At 51.5% G+C, this 17,293-nt stretch overlaps 1 protein-coding gene across 1 annotated transcript; it reads right to left on the minus strand.

Annotated features, from left to right (window-relative positions):
- Positions 1–721: 721 nt before the first annotated feature.
- Positions 722–14,032, minus strand: LOC147602042 (uncharacterized). The gene is made up of 10 exons (XM_086742788.1): positions 13,824–14,032; positions 12,941–13,055; positions 12,502–12,675; positions 12,309–12,415; positions 11,721–11,858; positions 2,859–2,994; positions 2,667–2,744; positions 2,040–2,192; positions 1,063–1,230; positions 722–862 (listed from the first exon to the last, which is right to left on the minus strand). Exons 1-10 carry the CDS (start codon positions 14,030–14,032, stop codon positions 722–724), a joined length of 1,419 nt encoding a protein of 472 aa, XP_086598914.1.
- Between the last annotated feature and the right edge of the window lie 3,261 nt (positions 14,033–17,293).

Consider the following 17,293-nt stretch of genomic DNA (forward strand, 5'->3'; position numbering starts at 1 on the left):
AGCTTTTTAAAACCATAGGCTCATGCACAGGAGCACTGTGCAGGATCGAATGCGGGGCTTGAATTTGCTCACAGACCGTTACGTACGTGCTTTTACATCAGAGTTCAGTAAAGCTTGACTTCTACTCAACGTGACATTTCTTTAAAGCACTAAAAAGCCATGCCTGCTATGTTCTTCCTCCAGCACAGTGTTCCTTCTCCGCATTTCGTCCAGAAGTGCTTCTGACTGGCATTTCAACTTGACCGCCTGCTTCACTTTCTTGCTTTCACTCTGACATTTTCAAAATAGAAAAGATACATCACACGAGGAGCACAGGAACAGGATCCTTATGCAGAAGGTGCAGACAGTGTTCTCCACAAAGAAGGTAACACGACTCTCCCAAGTCCAGTCTCCTCTTGGAACTCTCAACCACAGATCTGCAACTGAAGGTACCAAATCCCTGGTACTGCATGACTGTCTGAAGTGCTGCCTGAGGTCTCAACCTCACAACTGGTCTAAAGCAGACAATACTTAAGCCGGTGCATTATTGTCAACCCCCTAACAAAGACGGCATGAAGTAGGATTTGTGATAGCATAATGGGACAACTCTCAAAGCCGGAAAGCTGGGGAATGGGCCAGCAGGACTTTCAGAGCAGCCTCTACTCAGTAGAACAGAGGAACTGACCTCTCCTAGGCTTTTCAGGAAAACCTCATCTTACAAATTCCTCACAGGATTATGGAGCTAGGCTCTGTAGCTCATGAAGAGGGAAGGCTCCGACAAGCTTCCTGAGGCAGAGGCTGGCAGCTCTTTCTGAAGGGCTTCAATGGTCTTGGCTTGTTGCCGGACTGTGGCTTCCAGCCTGGCCTTTCCAACTTGGAGCCTGAAAAGGAAGTACAGGACTTATGACGGAAGTCCACCAGAGCACAAATCCCAAAAGAGGAATGTGAAAGGACCTCATCTAAGCCAAAAGCATCTTTGAAAATTGTGTAGTATTGTCTCGCTGGGGCGCAAGAAGAGAGTCCTGTTGTTTTCACACAATGGCAGAAAGCGAAGCCTTGCTCCACTGTGTTGGTTCCTTATCGTTGCCTGCGTTCTTCCAGCTCTTGGACACCCGCAGTTCCACAAGGCGAGGTCAGAAGGCCCTGCATGTTCCTGGAAGTGGTTAGCTCCCTCTCCTTATTCTTTATGGCGTCCTTCAGGGACTCGGCATAACACTCAGTCCAGATACGCCGTTCTTTCAATTCCTGCCGCTGTCAGACCGCAACAAGAATCCTCAGTAGCCAGCTTAGCTTTGATAAAAAGGAGTGGACTGCTTTGACTTTCACGTCAACTGCCAAAAGCCATGTTACTTCTTGACCTTCTACACAGGGGCCCCTGTGCTACATCTACATTGATTTCCTACAGTGCTTCCTAAATGCTGCCCCAACACTCCTTGTCCTCCTCTCTCAAGGGCTCCAAACACTTTGCAGCCCCTTGTTGGCTACTCCAACCCAGTTAGAAGCTCCTTCTGCTCCTGAAGTGACTTTTCAACTCCATAACAATGATGATGTCATGAGGGAATACAAGAAAGCACCGCCACAGCACTCCAGTATGCCTACTCTTTCTCCATCAGCACACACTCTGCTTCGCCAAACCCCAGAGAAGCAAATACATGTGCTCCATGAAACTTGAGAAGCAGCTCTCTGAAAGGAATACACACACCCTTGTCCATTTAAGGACAGAGCCACTTCACGGTTAGTGGCCTTTCTAATCGTAGGCGCCGCGCTTCTAAAACAAGGCGAGTCGCTTACATGTTTCTCAAGCTACTCCTGTTGCAAAGGTGCCCAGGGTACTAAGGCCACCTTAGCGCAGCCCTCCGCTGTTGCTTCCAGCGGTGCAAACAGCCAGGCACCAAAGGCAGCGGTGCTGTTCCCTCCCAGCCCCCTCATCACAGCTAGGCGTGTGCTGAACCAGCCTGGGTTACACCAGACCCCCAGGAATGGATCAGTTCCCCACTCTGGTTTGCTCCCAGAAAGGCCGGGGCCCCTGCAAAGAGCCAAGAGACGGGCTTTGTCCATACCTTAGCTTTAGACCTGTCCAGTTGCTTCTGCAGCTGCAGTTTCTGTTCCTGCAGGTGGCTGCTGTAGCGCTTCTTAGCTTTGAGTGAAGCTTCTGCCAGGGAGTTCTTTCTGAAAGCATTGGTAAGCTCCTGCTGCAGCTGCCTGACCCACGTCTAAAGAAATGGTATTCCCTGAGCACGGAGAGATCAGTAAGAAGATGACAACGTGAGGGATGCTTTAACTCATGGGATGATGTCACTAGATCGGTCTTCAGGGTGGCCTGGAGGCTGAGGGAGGTGGTTCTCCCCTTCTACTCTGCTGTCATGAGACCCCACCTGGAGTACTGCATCCAGCTCTGGGGTGGCCTGCAGAGCTGCTCTTCAAAAGGCATATTTGCTCCATTTTTAAAATATTCATATCGCTCCTGTGTTGGGCAAGGCTTTGGATTAAAATACAGCAGATGTGTCACCGATGTGTCACCGAAGAGTTTTCTCTCTTTATGCAGCTCTTCTGCTTCACAACGCGAACAAGAGGAGGTCCAAAATACACTTCAGGTCCAGAATCACTAAAGTCCTCCTAGCAGCACTTGAAAATGAACTCAGTACGAAGAAAAGCTCTCTGTACAGAGATCGGCCTTTAACAGTCACCTGTCTGTAGCCTCGACAATCTGCCTGAGTTGAAGCATCCTTCTTTAGCTGAAGCTCTTCTCTGCCCGGTGCAGAAATCTGAGCGAACAAGAACAGAGAAAGACCGAGAGGGAGGAAAGGAATCCCCAGCAACACGACAGCATCACAGCGCATTTCAGCACTGGGGCTACAGAAGCGTTACTTCTGCATTACCTGTGGAAGAGAAAGTAACTCATTCTCAGAAGAGGAGTCAAAATCTTCCTCTTGCAGAGCTTCTGCTTCTGGCAAGACACACAAAGAAGAGGTACGAAGCGTGCCTCTTTCACTCTGCTTTTCCCTATCGGCTTCACTCCAGAGAAGCTTACAGAAGCTTACACTTAGTCCCAATAGGAAATTACCATTGCCACATTCCTCTGCAATGGACTGCATACAGGGCTATCAGTGCCACTGTGTTAGGCGTCTCTATTGAGCAGGGCTTTCAAAATGGGCCAAGGTACACCTGCCCAAGATAGAGAGGTAGAGGAGTAGACAGATGGAGCAAAATGTCTAGGCTGTATGCCCCATGGGCAACCGCTTGACACTGACTGGATGTGGAGAAGAGACCTATGTGCTGGCCAAGGAGGCCAACAGCATCCTGGCTTGTATGAGGAATAGTCTGGGCAGCAGGGCTAGGGAAGTGATTGTCCCTTTGGACTCGGCACTTGGGAGGCCACACCTTGAACACTGGGTTTAGTTTTGGGCCCCTCACTGCAAGAGGTGGTGGCGAGGTGGGCGTCGCTCTTTTTGCCCAAGAGGGATTTGATAGCAGCACAGGAAATGGCCTCAAGTTGGGCCAGGGGAGGTTTAGCTGCGATCTTAGGAAAGCCTTCATTGCTGGAAGGCTTATGGAGCACTGGAACAGGCTGGCCAGGGAAGTGGTTGAGTCACCGTCCCCGGAGGTGTTCAGAAGATGCATAGATGTGGTGCTTAGGGACACGGTTTAGGGGTGGGCATGGCAGTGTAACATTTGCGGTTGGACTCAATGATCTTCAGGGACTTTTCCCACCACAATGATTCTGGTTCTAGGATTCTACCTCAGAATCAAAAGAGGAGTCCTCATCTTCCTCTTGTTCTGCTCCCGCCGCTGGCAAGGCACCTACGAAAGAGGAAAGAAGCGCGATGCTGCTGTGAGTGCTTATTTCACTCTGCTTTTCCCTGTCCGCTTCAGTCCAGAGAAGCTTACAAAGGTAACCATTAGTCCACCAGGAAATTACCATTGCTGGGCTCCTCTGCAACTGGCTCCCAGCGGGCTCCATAGTGGACTGCATCAGGAAGCACCATGGTTGTTGGCCCAGTTTTTGGACCTTCAGCATCCGACTGTGTAGATTAAAAGACATGCGTAAAAACTGCCACAGACTCATCCCGAACCCACTTCCACTTGCAAAGCTCTTGCTTCAGCCAACACCCATAACGTTGTATCAGGTGACGGAACGAAGGAGAACGGCAAACAGAAGCAGCGTGTTAGGCATCTCTGTGGAGCAGGGCTTTCAAAAGGAACTGAAGAACACCTGCCCAAGAGACAGAGAGGAAGTAGACAGAGGGAGCAAAGCGTCTAGGCTGTATACCCCATGGGCAACCGCTTGACACGGACTGGATGTGGAGAAGAGACCTATGTGGAGGAAAAACAGCAATCCTCACAGCGCCAGCCTGGTAGGATTTCAGAGGATCATAACTGGTGGGAAGCTTTACTGCTTCAATCCTGTACTACAAGTCCAGCTCAAAGGACAGCTGGTAGGAGAGCCGAGTCATTAGCTTGACCTCCTTCATCCCAGTCCAAACTGAGGAGCTTGCCTGCAGCAGCGGCATGGCAAGGTCCCAGTTTGGAGCATGTGGCGGAGGCAGCAGTAGAGAGAAATGAGACCAAAAGCAAGGGAGGCCAGGGAGACCCCAGGGAGTCCTTCTTAGATAGGGAAGAGTGGCTGCAAAGCTGCCTGGTGGAAAGGGATGTGGGGGTGTTGTTTGACGGGTGCCTGAATATGAGGCGGCAGTGTGGCCAGCTGGCCAAGGAGGCCGACAGCATCCTGGCTTGTATGAGAAACAGTGTGGGCAGCGGGGCTAGCGAAGTGATTGTCCCTTTGGACTCGGCACTTGGGAGGCCACACCTTGAACACTGGGTTTAGTTTTGGGCCCCTCACTCGAAGAAAGACATTGCGGTGCTGTAGTTTGTGTACAGAAGAGCAAGGAAGGTGGTGAAGGGTCTGGAGGACAAGTCCTGTGAGCAGCGCTGCAGGGAAGTGGGGTTGTTTAGTCAGGAGAAAGGGAGGCCGAGGGGAGACCTTCTCGCTCTACAACTACCTGACCGGAAGTGGTAGTGAAGTTGGCATCGCTCTCTTTGCCCAAGAGGGATGTGACAGCAGCATAGGAAATGGCCTCAAGTTGGACCAGGGGAGGTTTAGCTGGGATCTTAGGAAAACTTTATTTGCTGGAAGGCTTATGGAGCACTGGAACAGGCTGGCCAGGGAAGTGGTTGAATCATCATCTCCGGAGGTGTTCAGAAGATGCGTGGATGTGGTGCTTAGGGACACGGTTTAGGGGTGGGCATGGTAGAGTAAGGTTTACGATTGGACTCGATGATCTTCAGGGACTTTTCCCACCACAGTGATTCTGGTTCTATGACTCTTCCTCGAAATCAAAAGAAGAGTCCTCATTTTCCTCTTGTTCTGCTTTCACTGCTGGCAAGGCACCTACAAAGGACGTCAGAAGCTTTTCACTCTGCTTTTCCCTGTCCACTTCAGTCTAGAGAAGGTTCTTCTAGACTTCTAGACTTAGACTTAGACACTTTCTTCGAGACTTCGACACTTCTACACTTCACTACTCTTCACTTCTTTCAACAGAATACACATTCGCCGGAACACACATCCACGGAACCGACATCGAGACGGCCAACACCGGCCGGATCGTTCCCCCATCAAGCGAACTGGACTGTCAGGACGCCGCAGCTCTGTGGCGGTAGCTATTACAACTGAAACTCTTTTCCCTCTTTCCTTCCTTTCTCTCCTTTCTCTTCCATTTACAAACTTCTTATCGGGTTAATAAAGTTACCCGGCACTTGACTCCGTTTTGAGTCTTAATTCTGTTCTCGAGAATACGAACAAAACCACGCTCCGGTGTGTGAGAGGTCGGTCCAGCCGCCCCTAGCCTCCCAGACTCGTCTGAGGTCGGCTAGAACGCAAGGGTGCCTTCCTCTCGTCCGAAATCGGAACGTGACATTATTTAATTGGCGTAGTCGGCAGGATTCTCGGAGAAACAGAAAGTGTCCAGTTGCTTTATTAGAAATTCTAGTGTGTGTGTGTGTATGACTGAGACCTACGTTGGTACAAAGCAAGTGCAAAGTCCGGATCCGCGGTTCTGTTTGTCTGCGAGGAAAAGAGCCGGAGAAGGACAGTGATAGAATTGGGCAAAAGACAAGCCCCTTTTGTGAAATTTGAAAGGTGTGTCCTCCTGAGAGTGTGGAGGGGGAATTGTGGTAAAAAAAATTGTGGTGCAGCCCTCCCAGGACGAAATAACTCCTCTTTTGTGACATAAGTGCTTTCGTGAGAAATTTGAAAGGTGTGTCCTCCTGAAAGTGTATGTTGGGGGGGAATTGTGGTAAAATTATGGTGTGGCCCCCCCCCTTTTGTGAAATTTGAAAGGTGTGCCCTCCTGGGAGTGTGTGGGGGGGGAATTGTGGTTAAAATTGTGGTGCGGCCCTCTCAGGACGAAATAACCCCTCTTTGGTGAGATGGGTGCTGGCAAATGTGCAAATGTTTGTGATGAGATCCCCGCAGAAGAATTGTGGAGAGAAAATGACTCGTGTGGAGAGGTGGAGTTGAAGTTAGAAGATAAGGGAATCAGGCAAATCTACCCTCAGGGGGACTTGCAAAAAGCAAAAGAAATTGTAGAGAACCCCCCTCACATGTATCCCCTAGTTAAAACTGAATATGTGTATGAGGGAGAAACCGATAACCATCCCCAAGTTGTTACTAAAGAGGTCCCGTTTACAGCAACTGAGTTGGCAAAATTAAGGAAGGATTTTGCAAGGACTTCAAAGGAATCGGACACAGAGGATGTCTGGAGAGTGTCGTTGTTGGGGGGGGTGGAATCTTGTTGTCAGAAAAGGAAGCGGTAGGATATTGGTGTCCAGGTGTATTTTTAACTACCGGCAATTATCGGGCCCCATGGTCTTTGACACAGAGGGCAGCATATTGGGCTGGGGGGCTGAACCCTTTGGAGAGGGGAGACCCCCTAGCCATCATGGGCACAGTGGGTCAACTGGTGGAGAGTGTGCAGAAGGCTGCTTGTTTGCAAATGATGTATGATAGAGAGCTCAAACCTAACCAGGGCTCTCCAATGATGATGCCTGTGGATCCCGAACAGATGACTCCTCTAATCTGAGGACTTCCTGATTCCCTGAAACCCATTGGGATCCAGCTACAGGGGAAGATACAAAGTACCCCTGTGGCAGACAGACTTACCGGTGCTCTGGAGGGAACAGTGACCCCTGATCATAGAAGGACAGGGAGGAAAGTGTGGACATGGGGAGAAGTAGCCCAAGAACTCATAAATTTTGGGAGGACATACGGTCCTGTTGGTGGATTCGGGCAAAAAACTGAAACCAGAGCTGTAAGAGCCACAGAAAAAGGTGAAGGCTGGCCAGCACTGGTCAAGAGAAGTCACGATTTTAAGTCGGTCTGACTTACTGATCCTGGGAGAGGGAGACCCCTCGGCCGTCAGGAATGGCAGCAACCGGGACTCCAGACAGGTATTCCCCGAGATTTAATGGATGGGCTTCCAACACAGAAATTAGAGAAACTTGTACAAACAGGATCGGGGCAAAAAGTCCATTTTGGAACAACCCCTAGTGCCCCACCATGGATAGACCTTGGGGAAGAAACTGATGCAGAAAAGAGGGTGATGGGAAACTAGTTCCTCCGTTCCCCGAAGGTGGGGGGGGAAACGGAGGGTGGATGTTTATAAAACAACTCACCTTAAATGTGAAAGGGGATTTGTTGATTACAGTGGCTGTAGGGCCACAGAAAAAAAACAGTAACCTTTTTAATTGACACAGGAGCACAAATCACCGCACTGATGCAGAGTGAGGCGGAGCAATGTGGAATTTTGACTTTGTCGAAAAAACTTCTTCCTTCTAAACAAGCAGAAACAGCCCCCCCCGCCCCCCGCCTTGTATTATACTGTGCCTAATTCAATTAATCCAAAGCGTGGTGACTCGCATGCAAGCGGCCACTGTGACTTCACCTGATGGGGTTAAACATATCAGGTTTGTACGGCAAACCAAACACGTAACTGTTAGAATCATATAACTTTGAAGGCAAACCTGGAAACCTACCTAAAACTTTTTTTTTAGGAAAATATTGGGACTCACGGGGTGGGAAAAATATTATTGATATTTAAATCTATGGTTTTGATGATTACTATAGTCATGGTTAATCTATTAATCTTTATTTGTGTTATATGTATGATTTTGAATAGGTTATTTGACATCATTGGATCTGTGAACATCATATCCACAAATTGCTATATGTGACCTGGATTAAGGTATGTTACCTTGGGGTGGTCGATATTAAAAATGAAGAAACCCCTCAACGTATCATACAACAATAGAAACCCATTTTGTGGCCATACGTATATTATAAGCATAACTAAGTCCCTTCACCCCCCCTTCCCTCTTCTTTTTTTTCCCCCTTCAACCTTGGTGAGCGATGCTGAGCCACAGGGTGGTGATAGAGACTGAAAAGGTTACTTAATGTCTCAACATCGCTAGACGATGGAAAGATATGAGATTTTGTTTGGTTGGGGTTTTTTTTTGTTTGTTTTCTTTTGGTTTGTGGTTTTTTTTTTTCTTTTTGGAACCACCATGGGTCCACGGGGTGATATAAAATTGACAGCAAATTTATAGTGTCATTGTTTATTGACTGTGCTCTGAGTTGGAGGCAGGGAAATCCATTTTCCTGCTGTGTATCCAGACCCCCGTTCCGGTGGGCCAGAATTCCACAGCCACAAGCTCCACGAGGACTTGGTCGCCAGCCTCACCAAAAAGCAAAAACTGAACTGTTTTGCCAAAGAAAAGAAATGGTTGCAGAAGTGAACAAAATGCTTAACATTTTGATGGTGCTTTATCTTGAGGCGTTTATGATGTTGTGCATTGCTATAGTTTTGGTGGTTTATCTTTGTTTATCTTATGATTGTCCTTGTAAACAATTACTTGCTTCTTCTGATCCCCCAGAGCCATAAGCCTCAAACTTGGCCTGGGACAAATTTTTAGTTGTAAGATAAATGTTGATATGTTAATGTTCTGGTTTTGTAATTTACTTAGATAAGATATTGTTAATTAAATCGAAGTATCTAGCATTTATATCTCTTTGTACACTAAATGATAAACAATAATGTTCAGAATTGCATATATCTTTTTTTTTTCTTTTATTCTTCTTCTCTTTTTTATTATTTTCTTTCTCCTTTCCTCTATCATTTATGCCACCATGGAACTCCGTCTCTGAGGCAACAATGTTGAGCCACGGGGTGGTGTAAAAGACTGTGTCAAACATTTGTCTCAACATTGTTGAAACAGCAAACCACCACCCGAGCAATGGCTTCCCGTTATTTCGCAAGGCAACTCCTGTTGTCTTGCAAAACGTGAATGGAGAGCTGGTTCCGAGAAATCTAGCCCTATCCCCCCAACCCACCCCCCCCCTCGTAACCCCCCTCCCACCGCCCGCATGTGTATCGCCCGGTAATGCGCATGTGTTGTTTGACGGGTGCCTGAATATAGGCAGCAGTGTGGCCAGCTGGCCAAGGAGGCCAACAGCATCCTGGCTTGTATGAGAAACAGTGTGGGCAGCGGGGCTAGGGAAGTGATTGTCCCTTTGGACTCGGCACTTGGGAGGCCACACCTTGAACACTGCGTTTAGTTTTGGGCCCCTCACTGCAAGAGGTGGTGGTGAGGTGGGCGTCGCTCTCTTTGCCCAAGAGGGATTTGATAGCAGCATAGGAAATGGCCTCAAGATGGGCCAGGGGAGGTTTAGCTGGGTTCTTAGGAAAGCCTTCATTGCTGGAAGGCTTATGGAGCACTGGAACAGGCTGGCCAGGGAAGTGGTTGAGTCACCGTCCCCAGAGGTGTTCAGAAGATGCATAGATGTGGTACTTAGGGACACGGTTTAGGGGTGGGCATGGCAGTGTAACATTTGTGGTTAGACTCAATGATCTTCAGGGACTTTTCCCACCACAATGATTCTGGGTCTAGGATTCTACCTCAGAATCAAAAGAGGAATCCTCATCTTCCTCTTGTTCTGTTCCCGCCGCTGGCAAGTCACCTACGAAAGAGGAAAGAAACGCGATGCTGCTGTGAGTGCTTATTTCACTCTGCTTTTCGCTGTCCGCTTCAGTCCAGAGAAGCTTACAAAGGTAACCATTAGTCCATCAGGAAATTACCATTGCCGGGCTCCTCTGCAACTGGCTCCCAGCGGGCTCCGTGGTGGACATCCGCTGTAACCATGACAATGGTTGGCCGAATACTTGGACCTTCATCATCTGACTGTGTAAATTAAGACAGGCGTGAAAACCAGCACAGCATGGCAAGGTCCCGGTTCGGAGCGTGCGGAGGAAGCTGAAGCAGAGGGAAATGAGACCAAAAGCAAGGGAGGCCAGTGGGGCCCCACTGCCTTCCCTTCAGAGAAGGTACCTCATAATCAGAAGGGGAATCAAACTGTTCCTCCTGCTGTGCTCCTGCTGCTGGCAAGACTCCTAGAGAGGGTGTAAGAAGCACGTTGCTGCTGTTAGCTGCTATTTCAATCTGCCTTTCCACATCTCTCCACCCCTGCATTCCAGTCAGCGTTTACGCGTTCTCCTGCAGGCCACAGTGCATTGTCGTCATCACCTCCTTCATGGTGAAGGATCCTACCTGCTGTGGCCAGTGCAGGTGCGCCCAAGGGAAATTCAGCAGGCTTCCCAGAGCAAGAGCTGTCAAGTACTGCTGCGCCTTCTGTGCCTCCCGCAGAACAATCTCCCGTCCTTTTGCAGCGCCCATATTCTTCCAGTTGCTTTGCAGTGCTATATACAGAAGGGAAGGAAATGCATTCTGTAAAAACACACCCCCCCACACACTTTCATCCACGCTCTACTGAAAGAGCAACAGGCATTCGTGAGCCATCCTACACATATTCCTAGCCATCTGCAGAGAGTTACACCTCCTCTCCATTTCCAGGGCCAGGAAGCTTAAAAAGTCCCCCGGCAGACAGACATCTAAGAACAAGGCTTCTACCTCAGCAGGACGCTATCCTAACGCTGCAGCAACACTTCGTCACCTTTCAAGCCAGGGTGATGTCTCCTCAAACCCAGTCCTGACTTTGAACGGGTTTGGAAATTCCCATGGTTGGTGTGAGGACCTGAGAGGTTACAGACCTCCTAGGTGGGATATCAAGAGCCCAACAAAGACTGCGGTTGCATTCCAGGCACTGCAGGGGTTCAGTACATTGCAGAGGTGTTATCTTCTAACAACCCTGGCAGAGGGTCAGTTGGGGATCTGGAGAGAGACCACTTTCAGGTTTGCCTCGTAAGCAGAACTAGAAACAAAACAAAAAAACCCCAAACAAACAAGAAAAGAAAATTTAAAAACCGTGCGCCTGACCAAGGCTGCTGTGCAAAGTGGTGCATTAGCACAAGACTGGTACTGTGCCAGAAGCCTGGAGGGAAGGAATGACCATCTTGTTTTGCTACAGCAACCCTCAAACATGCTTGAACTCAGAGGATATCATTTAGATCCCCTCTGAAACAAAAGGCAGGTAGTTGCGAGTCAGTTTGGTGGAGTGAAGCTTGGCAGCACACTTGGGAGAATTCTCAGGGAGAACTGTGGGGGAAAGTTTTCCTCAACCTACAAATCCACTCTTGACAGGGAAAGAGATGCATCAGAAGATGTCACTGAGCCCGGCTTCAACAAAGGTCTCAACACTTCATTCAACCCTGCTGATGGCACCAAAAAGGGCCCTACATCAGCACGGACACTCTGTCAGTGCAGCTGCTCTAACGAGGATGTCAACCACTTACTCAGCATATGGAGATACTGTGGCATAATTCGTAACTGTGCAACCAAACACGTCTTTCTGAGAAGGATCAGCACCATGCCGAAGAAGTAGTCGTATGATATTCATATCCCCAACAACAGCAGCAAGCATAAGAATGGTCCTAAAGCATCCAAGAGATGATAGGAAATACATCAGCTTCTGCAGACATTGCACTGCCATTACTTCAGCCCCTCTTTGCTTCCCAAACAACTCGTTTCCCCTCTCCTAGAGCTGGAGTGAAAGCACAGCCAAACACACGGAAGCATCAGAGAATTCAGGATGCTGGGACCGCAGGAGGTCTCCAGGCCAACCACCTGCCCAGAGCAGACAGGGGAGTCTGTGCATGTGCGTCGGCGGCACCACAGCCAACGCTTTCTTGCAGTCCTCAGTGCGGCAATCGTCCCCTGAGGTGAGAGAGCCGCCGGGCGCGGGCCTGCTTTCACAAGTCACGCAGAAGGAGCTCCTTCTGCGCAGCTCCAGGTTCTTTTGCAAAGCTCATTCCGATGCCTCCCATCAGTCCAGCCTGAACAATGCTAAGGAGTCCCGTGCGCACTTTTGACAAAGCCTTCACCTTTCATGCTTATCTTGAGCGTGCACGTCAGCTCCTTTTTGAAGAAGCAACTCAATCATCTCCTGACAGCGCCTCGTGATCGCAACAGCAAGCGGAGTGTACCCGAACTGAAAGAGATATAATCTCCTTAGAATAACAGAGAAAAGTCAAGCAAGTGTTGAGAAGAGGAGCCTTACGCAAAATCCAAGCTTACATCATCCTTAGCATCGATATGGGCATTGTGCTCAAGTAACAGCTCCACTAGCGACTTGCTAGACATGATGGTAGCCAGGTGAAGGGCAGTGTTGCCGCTGGCACAGTGGAGGTCAGGGTTGGCACCGTGCTCCAGCAGAATAGCTGCGCATTCTTTGTGCCGGTGCTCTACTGCCTGGAAACAAGACAAAGGCAGAATAACTTCCAACGTCTACGTTTCTCTCTGTCAGAACTCCCGCATCTTCCCAACACTGGGAAGTACGAGCGTCTGCAAAGATCAGGCAACATATGCCCCATCCCCGCTGACTACAACCTGCCTGTTTCGTAGAATCACAGGATACAATTCTATGCAGACCTATGTAAAGAGTCACGCGAGGTACGTATCGCTCAGCGCGTAATCGATAAGCCCAACGGACAACAGCATAACACATTCCACGTACCTTCATCAGGGGCGACTTCTTATAGTTGTCGCGAGGGTTTAGCTTGCACTTCTGTCCTACCAGAAAGCGAACGACATCTGCATGGCCGTTCGCACAAGCAAGGTGCAGAGGCGTCCTAGGAATTAAAGATATTCAGTTAGCTGTCACAGAGAGACAGCTGAAGACATGGTTTCAGGCTGTGGAACTCGCCACATGGGGCCACAAAGCTCAGCTGCCAAAAGGAAGCCGAAAGCACGCTTTCTTGTTCAGAGCCGGTGGCAGCAGTTGCACACCCAAAGCCTGGGGCTGTCTAGGAGAAGTCCCCAAGAGGGGACAGTTGAGTCAGGAGGCATTTCCTCAGCTGTGTCACTGAACCTGCCCAAGCAGGCTCTTGTGCCAAGGCCTCCAGCAGGACTGCCCAGCCACCCAGGCCAGCAAAAGGAGACCGCGTCTTGGCAGCCTGAAGTCTACGGAGGCTGCATAAGTCTGCGGAGACTGCGCAAGGCCCTGGGTTTTGCCCGGATCAGTCCCGCGCCAGGCGTGCCCAGAGACGCAGGGGATGGGACCTGTAACAGCAAGGGGAAGCCGTGCCCTGCTCAAACAAGCCACTCAGTCTGGCGACAGGAAAGGAGCCGTCTGTGCCTGGCCCAAGGCCTGCTGAGCCGCACACAAGATTCACTACAGGCACCAGGCGGGCAGGGCAGGGCAGGGCAGGGCAGGGCAGGGCAGGGCAGGGCGGAGCGGAGCACCCGCCGGCTCCGGTCCCAGCTTGGGCAGGCCTCCGGCAAGGCCAGCGCTGTGGAGCCGGCCCTGCTCCGAGGGCGCTTGCGACCCCGCTGGGCTTTGCCGGCTCTTGCAGCCGGGGTGGGTGGAAGCTTTGCTAGGGGCAGTGCCCGGCCTTTACTGCTTGTTGGCGTCGCGCCCGTTGATGCGGAGTCTCTTCAGCCACCAGCGCCGCTGCAGCTGGGCCAGGTCGCCGTCGGCGGCCGCGCTGTGCAGCCCGCCCCGGCCCCTCTGCCGCTGCTCGGAGGCCCCGGCGGCGCCGGGCGCGGGAGCGCTGCCGGACGGCGGCCGCTGCCGCCCCCTCCTGAAGAGTCCGCGGAGGCTCTGCATGCTGCGGCGGGGACGAGGGCGCGGGCCGGCCCGGCGTGAGCAGCCGCAGCAGGCGGCCGGCGGGCTCTGGCGAGCCCCGGGACGGGAAGGGACGGGGAGAGGGCGGAGAGAGGGCGACAAGAGCCGAGAGGGGAGCCCCGAGCGGCGGCCGCGGCTCGCAGCCCCCGACGCTGCCAGCCCGAGACGCGCTGCCGGTCCCGCCGCGGCGGCGACAGCACTGAGCGGCGGCGGCTGCCGGGGGCGGCTTTCCAGCGGCAGCGGGGGGCGTCACAGAGGGCGCGGCGGGGGCGTCACAGGGTGACAGGCTGGCTGGAGGCTCCGTAAGTGTACGCAGACTGCGGAGTCTACGCTGCCTGCGGCGTCGGGGCGCCCCCGCGGCCGGGGGCTGCGGCAGTCGCCGAAGCGGCCCTCGCCTCGCCCGCTCCGCGTTTGCCCTCAGCGCGTGGCCGCGGAGCCTGGGGCTGCGGGTCCCCAAAAGCGGAGCCGGAGGCGGCCAGCGCCTGGCTCGGGCGGGCGGGGACGTCGGGCGGTCTCTCGCCTGGCTCTCGCCCTCACTCGCAGTGACCCCCCCGTCGGGGCTGGTGTGAACGCGCACCCCGCCGGGACGAGGCGCGCGCGCTGCCCTGGCCACATGTCCTGATACCGGGAATTAACTCTCTGCTAAATATTGCTTGATGTAGGGGAGTAACTGTCTGCATATTGCTTGATTCAGGAGGCTCGCTGTCTGCTGGACAACGCCTAACGATCCTGTTTGCATTGAAACTCGCTTAAGCTTGTCAGGGACCGGTATTTGTCCAGAAACTGGTATTTGTCGAGGACTGATACGTCCAGCAAAGGACAGGATAACGGGAGCTGCAATGTTGGTCAGAAGTCGTTAAGAAACTGCTGAAATCACCCAGTGAAAGGAGAGCGTGGGTGAATGACTGAAGTTGATCTGGAGGAAGATAAGACCCCAGAAGAAGTGAACGACCACCAGACACAGATCTGAAATGCTTACGCAAGTGTTTTTGAATAACCCCGCCTCGCTCATGCATATGTATGTCTGTATTGTGCAATCCTATGAATATGTATACCTGCACCGTATACATTTTTGGTAAAATGTTCTGTCGGTGTGTGTGCTTTTGGAGGAGCGATCCCCCACGCACCCGGCGCCAAATAAACATGCCTGCTTTATAAGGCTCTCCGAGTTGTAGAGTTTGATCCGCGCGTCAGTCCCCCGGCGTGCTCTCCTGCCAGGCGGCTCAGCTCCTGCGATCCCGAGGAAAACGTGCGTCAGCTCCTCGGCACACAGTGCCAGGTGCGTGTAGCACGTGAGCCCTGCCCAGGCTCATTTGCTTCGTGTTGGCCATGGGCAAAGGCACCTTCTTTACACTGACACCAACACCCGAATTAGCCCGGCTGGGAAATTTCAAGTCGGGACGGTACAAAGCTCTGCAGATGACACCACAGGCGTTCCTGTTCACGGTTTCAGGGAAGGCTCCGACAAGCTTCCTGAGGCAGAGGCTGGCAGCTCTTTCTGAAGGGCTTCAATGGTTTTGGCTTGTTGCCGGACTGTGGCTTCCAGCCTGGCCTTTCCAACTTGGAGCCTGAAAAGGAAGTACAGGACTTATGACGGAAGTCCACCAGAGCACAAATCTCAGAAGAAGAGTGTGAAAGGACCTCATCTAAGCCAAAAGCATCTTTGAAAATTGTGTAGCATTGTCTCGCTGGGGCGCAAGAAGAGAGTCCTGTTGTTTTCACACAATGGCACAAAGCGAAGCCTTGCTCCACTGTGTTGGTTCCTTACCGTTGCCTGCGTTCTTCCAGCTCTTGGACACCCGCAGTTCCACAAGGCGAGGTCAGAAGGCCCTGCATGTTCCTGAAAGCGGTTAGCTCCCTCTCCTTATTCTTTGTGGCGTCCTTCAGGGACTTGGCATAACCCTCGCTCCGGATGCGCCCGAGTGCTGAGCTGGAGGCAGCAGTGCCATGTGTGTAGGACAGACAGAACTGGCAGCAGCTGTGGGGGTTGTCAGGATAGCAAGAAAAGAAAATGTTCCCTTGCACTTGATTCCTGTGCTCTGTTCAGCTGTTGCTGCAGAACACAGAGGGTGGCTGGGGCAGTGCTATGCCAAGAAAGTCTCCTGCGTGGAGAAAAGACTCTTGCGCTTCCACCGGCTGCTTCTGGCACTGACACTCGCTCTCTGGGGAGAACCAGTGCAAGACATGCAAACCAAAAATATTGGCGTTTGTTTGGATGTATTGTTCCCTTGTGCCACCTGCTACCAGCTAGAGAAGAGATCCTGAGTCAGACCTTTTGAACTGCTTGTGTGGGAGTTCGGAAGCTACCTAATGCCTAGCAGCTACCTGATGGTGGAGAGGAGGAGGAGCGAGGGCCAGAGCCAGTCTGGTCCTGCCTCATGCTGTCTTGTCACTGGAGCTGTCTCCCCCTGCACCCCAGCAAAATCAGGGCAAGTGCTGCGCTCAGGAGTCTTTGAGTGGACTGCTGAGCAGCCAGATTTCTTCCGCTTACACATCACCACGGAGCTCGCTGCTGCCTTGGGAATCATAGAATAGTTAGGGTTAGAAGGGACCTGTAAAGGTCCCTTTCTTGGGACTTTGCAGCAGTGTTCCTTGGCAGAGCTCTCCTTCTCAAGTATGCGAAGAATGGGTGCGGTTTACTGTTTGAAGACACCTTTGGTGTCCTCCAAAGGCCGTTTTGGTTTTAGAGCCAGGACATCTGTTAACTCACGAGTGTGAAGGGTGTTTGCCTGGAGAGGAGGTGGAGCATTATGTCAGTCTGGTTTTGCCAAGTGCACTTTGTGTATTTGTGAAAGAGTGTCTTGTCAAAGTTGCAATGCCTAGCTCCAGCAGCTTCTCCTCACCAACTGCATTGGAGGTTCAGCTGCGACTGGGGAAGGGCAGGAAAAGAGAAGGCTGTGTGTTAGCTTTACAGCAGGCTGGGCCAAAGGCAGCACTGGAAAGTGGATCGTGAAAGTACAACACTAATGCACAGACCCAGATAACGAGAACCAGTCACTCATACGTGTCAACAACAAAGTTCCAGCCCATGGGCTACAGACACACCTGGAAGATTGTGTTACACAGAGATACGGATCAGCTTCTTGCGGTTTTTGCCTTATTCCTTGTCCAGCTCTTTCTCCCGTATCTCTTTTAGACAGCTCTATTTGGCTGTGACCCACCATGCTAGTCTCATGCCATTGACCTTAGTAGCCCTGCTGGGACTCCTGGCTCATGTCTTTTATTCATCATGCTAACTACATC

Source organism: Chlamydotis macqueenii, chromosome 1 (assembly GCF_036417535.1).
Source record: "Chlamydotis macqueenii isolate bChlMac1 chromosome 1, bChlMac1.mat, whole genome shotgun sequence".
Classification (NCBI taxonomy): domain Eukaryota; kingdom Metazoa; phylum Chordata; class Aves; order Otidiformes; family Otididae; genus Chlamydotis; species Chlamydotis macqueenii.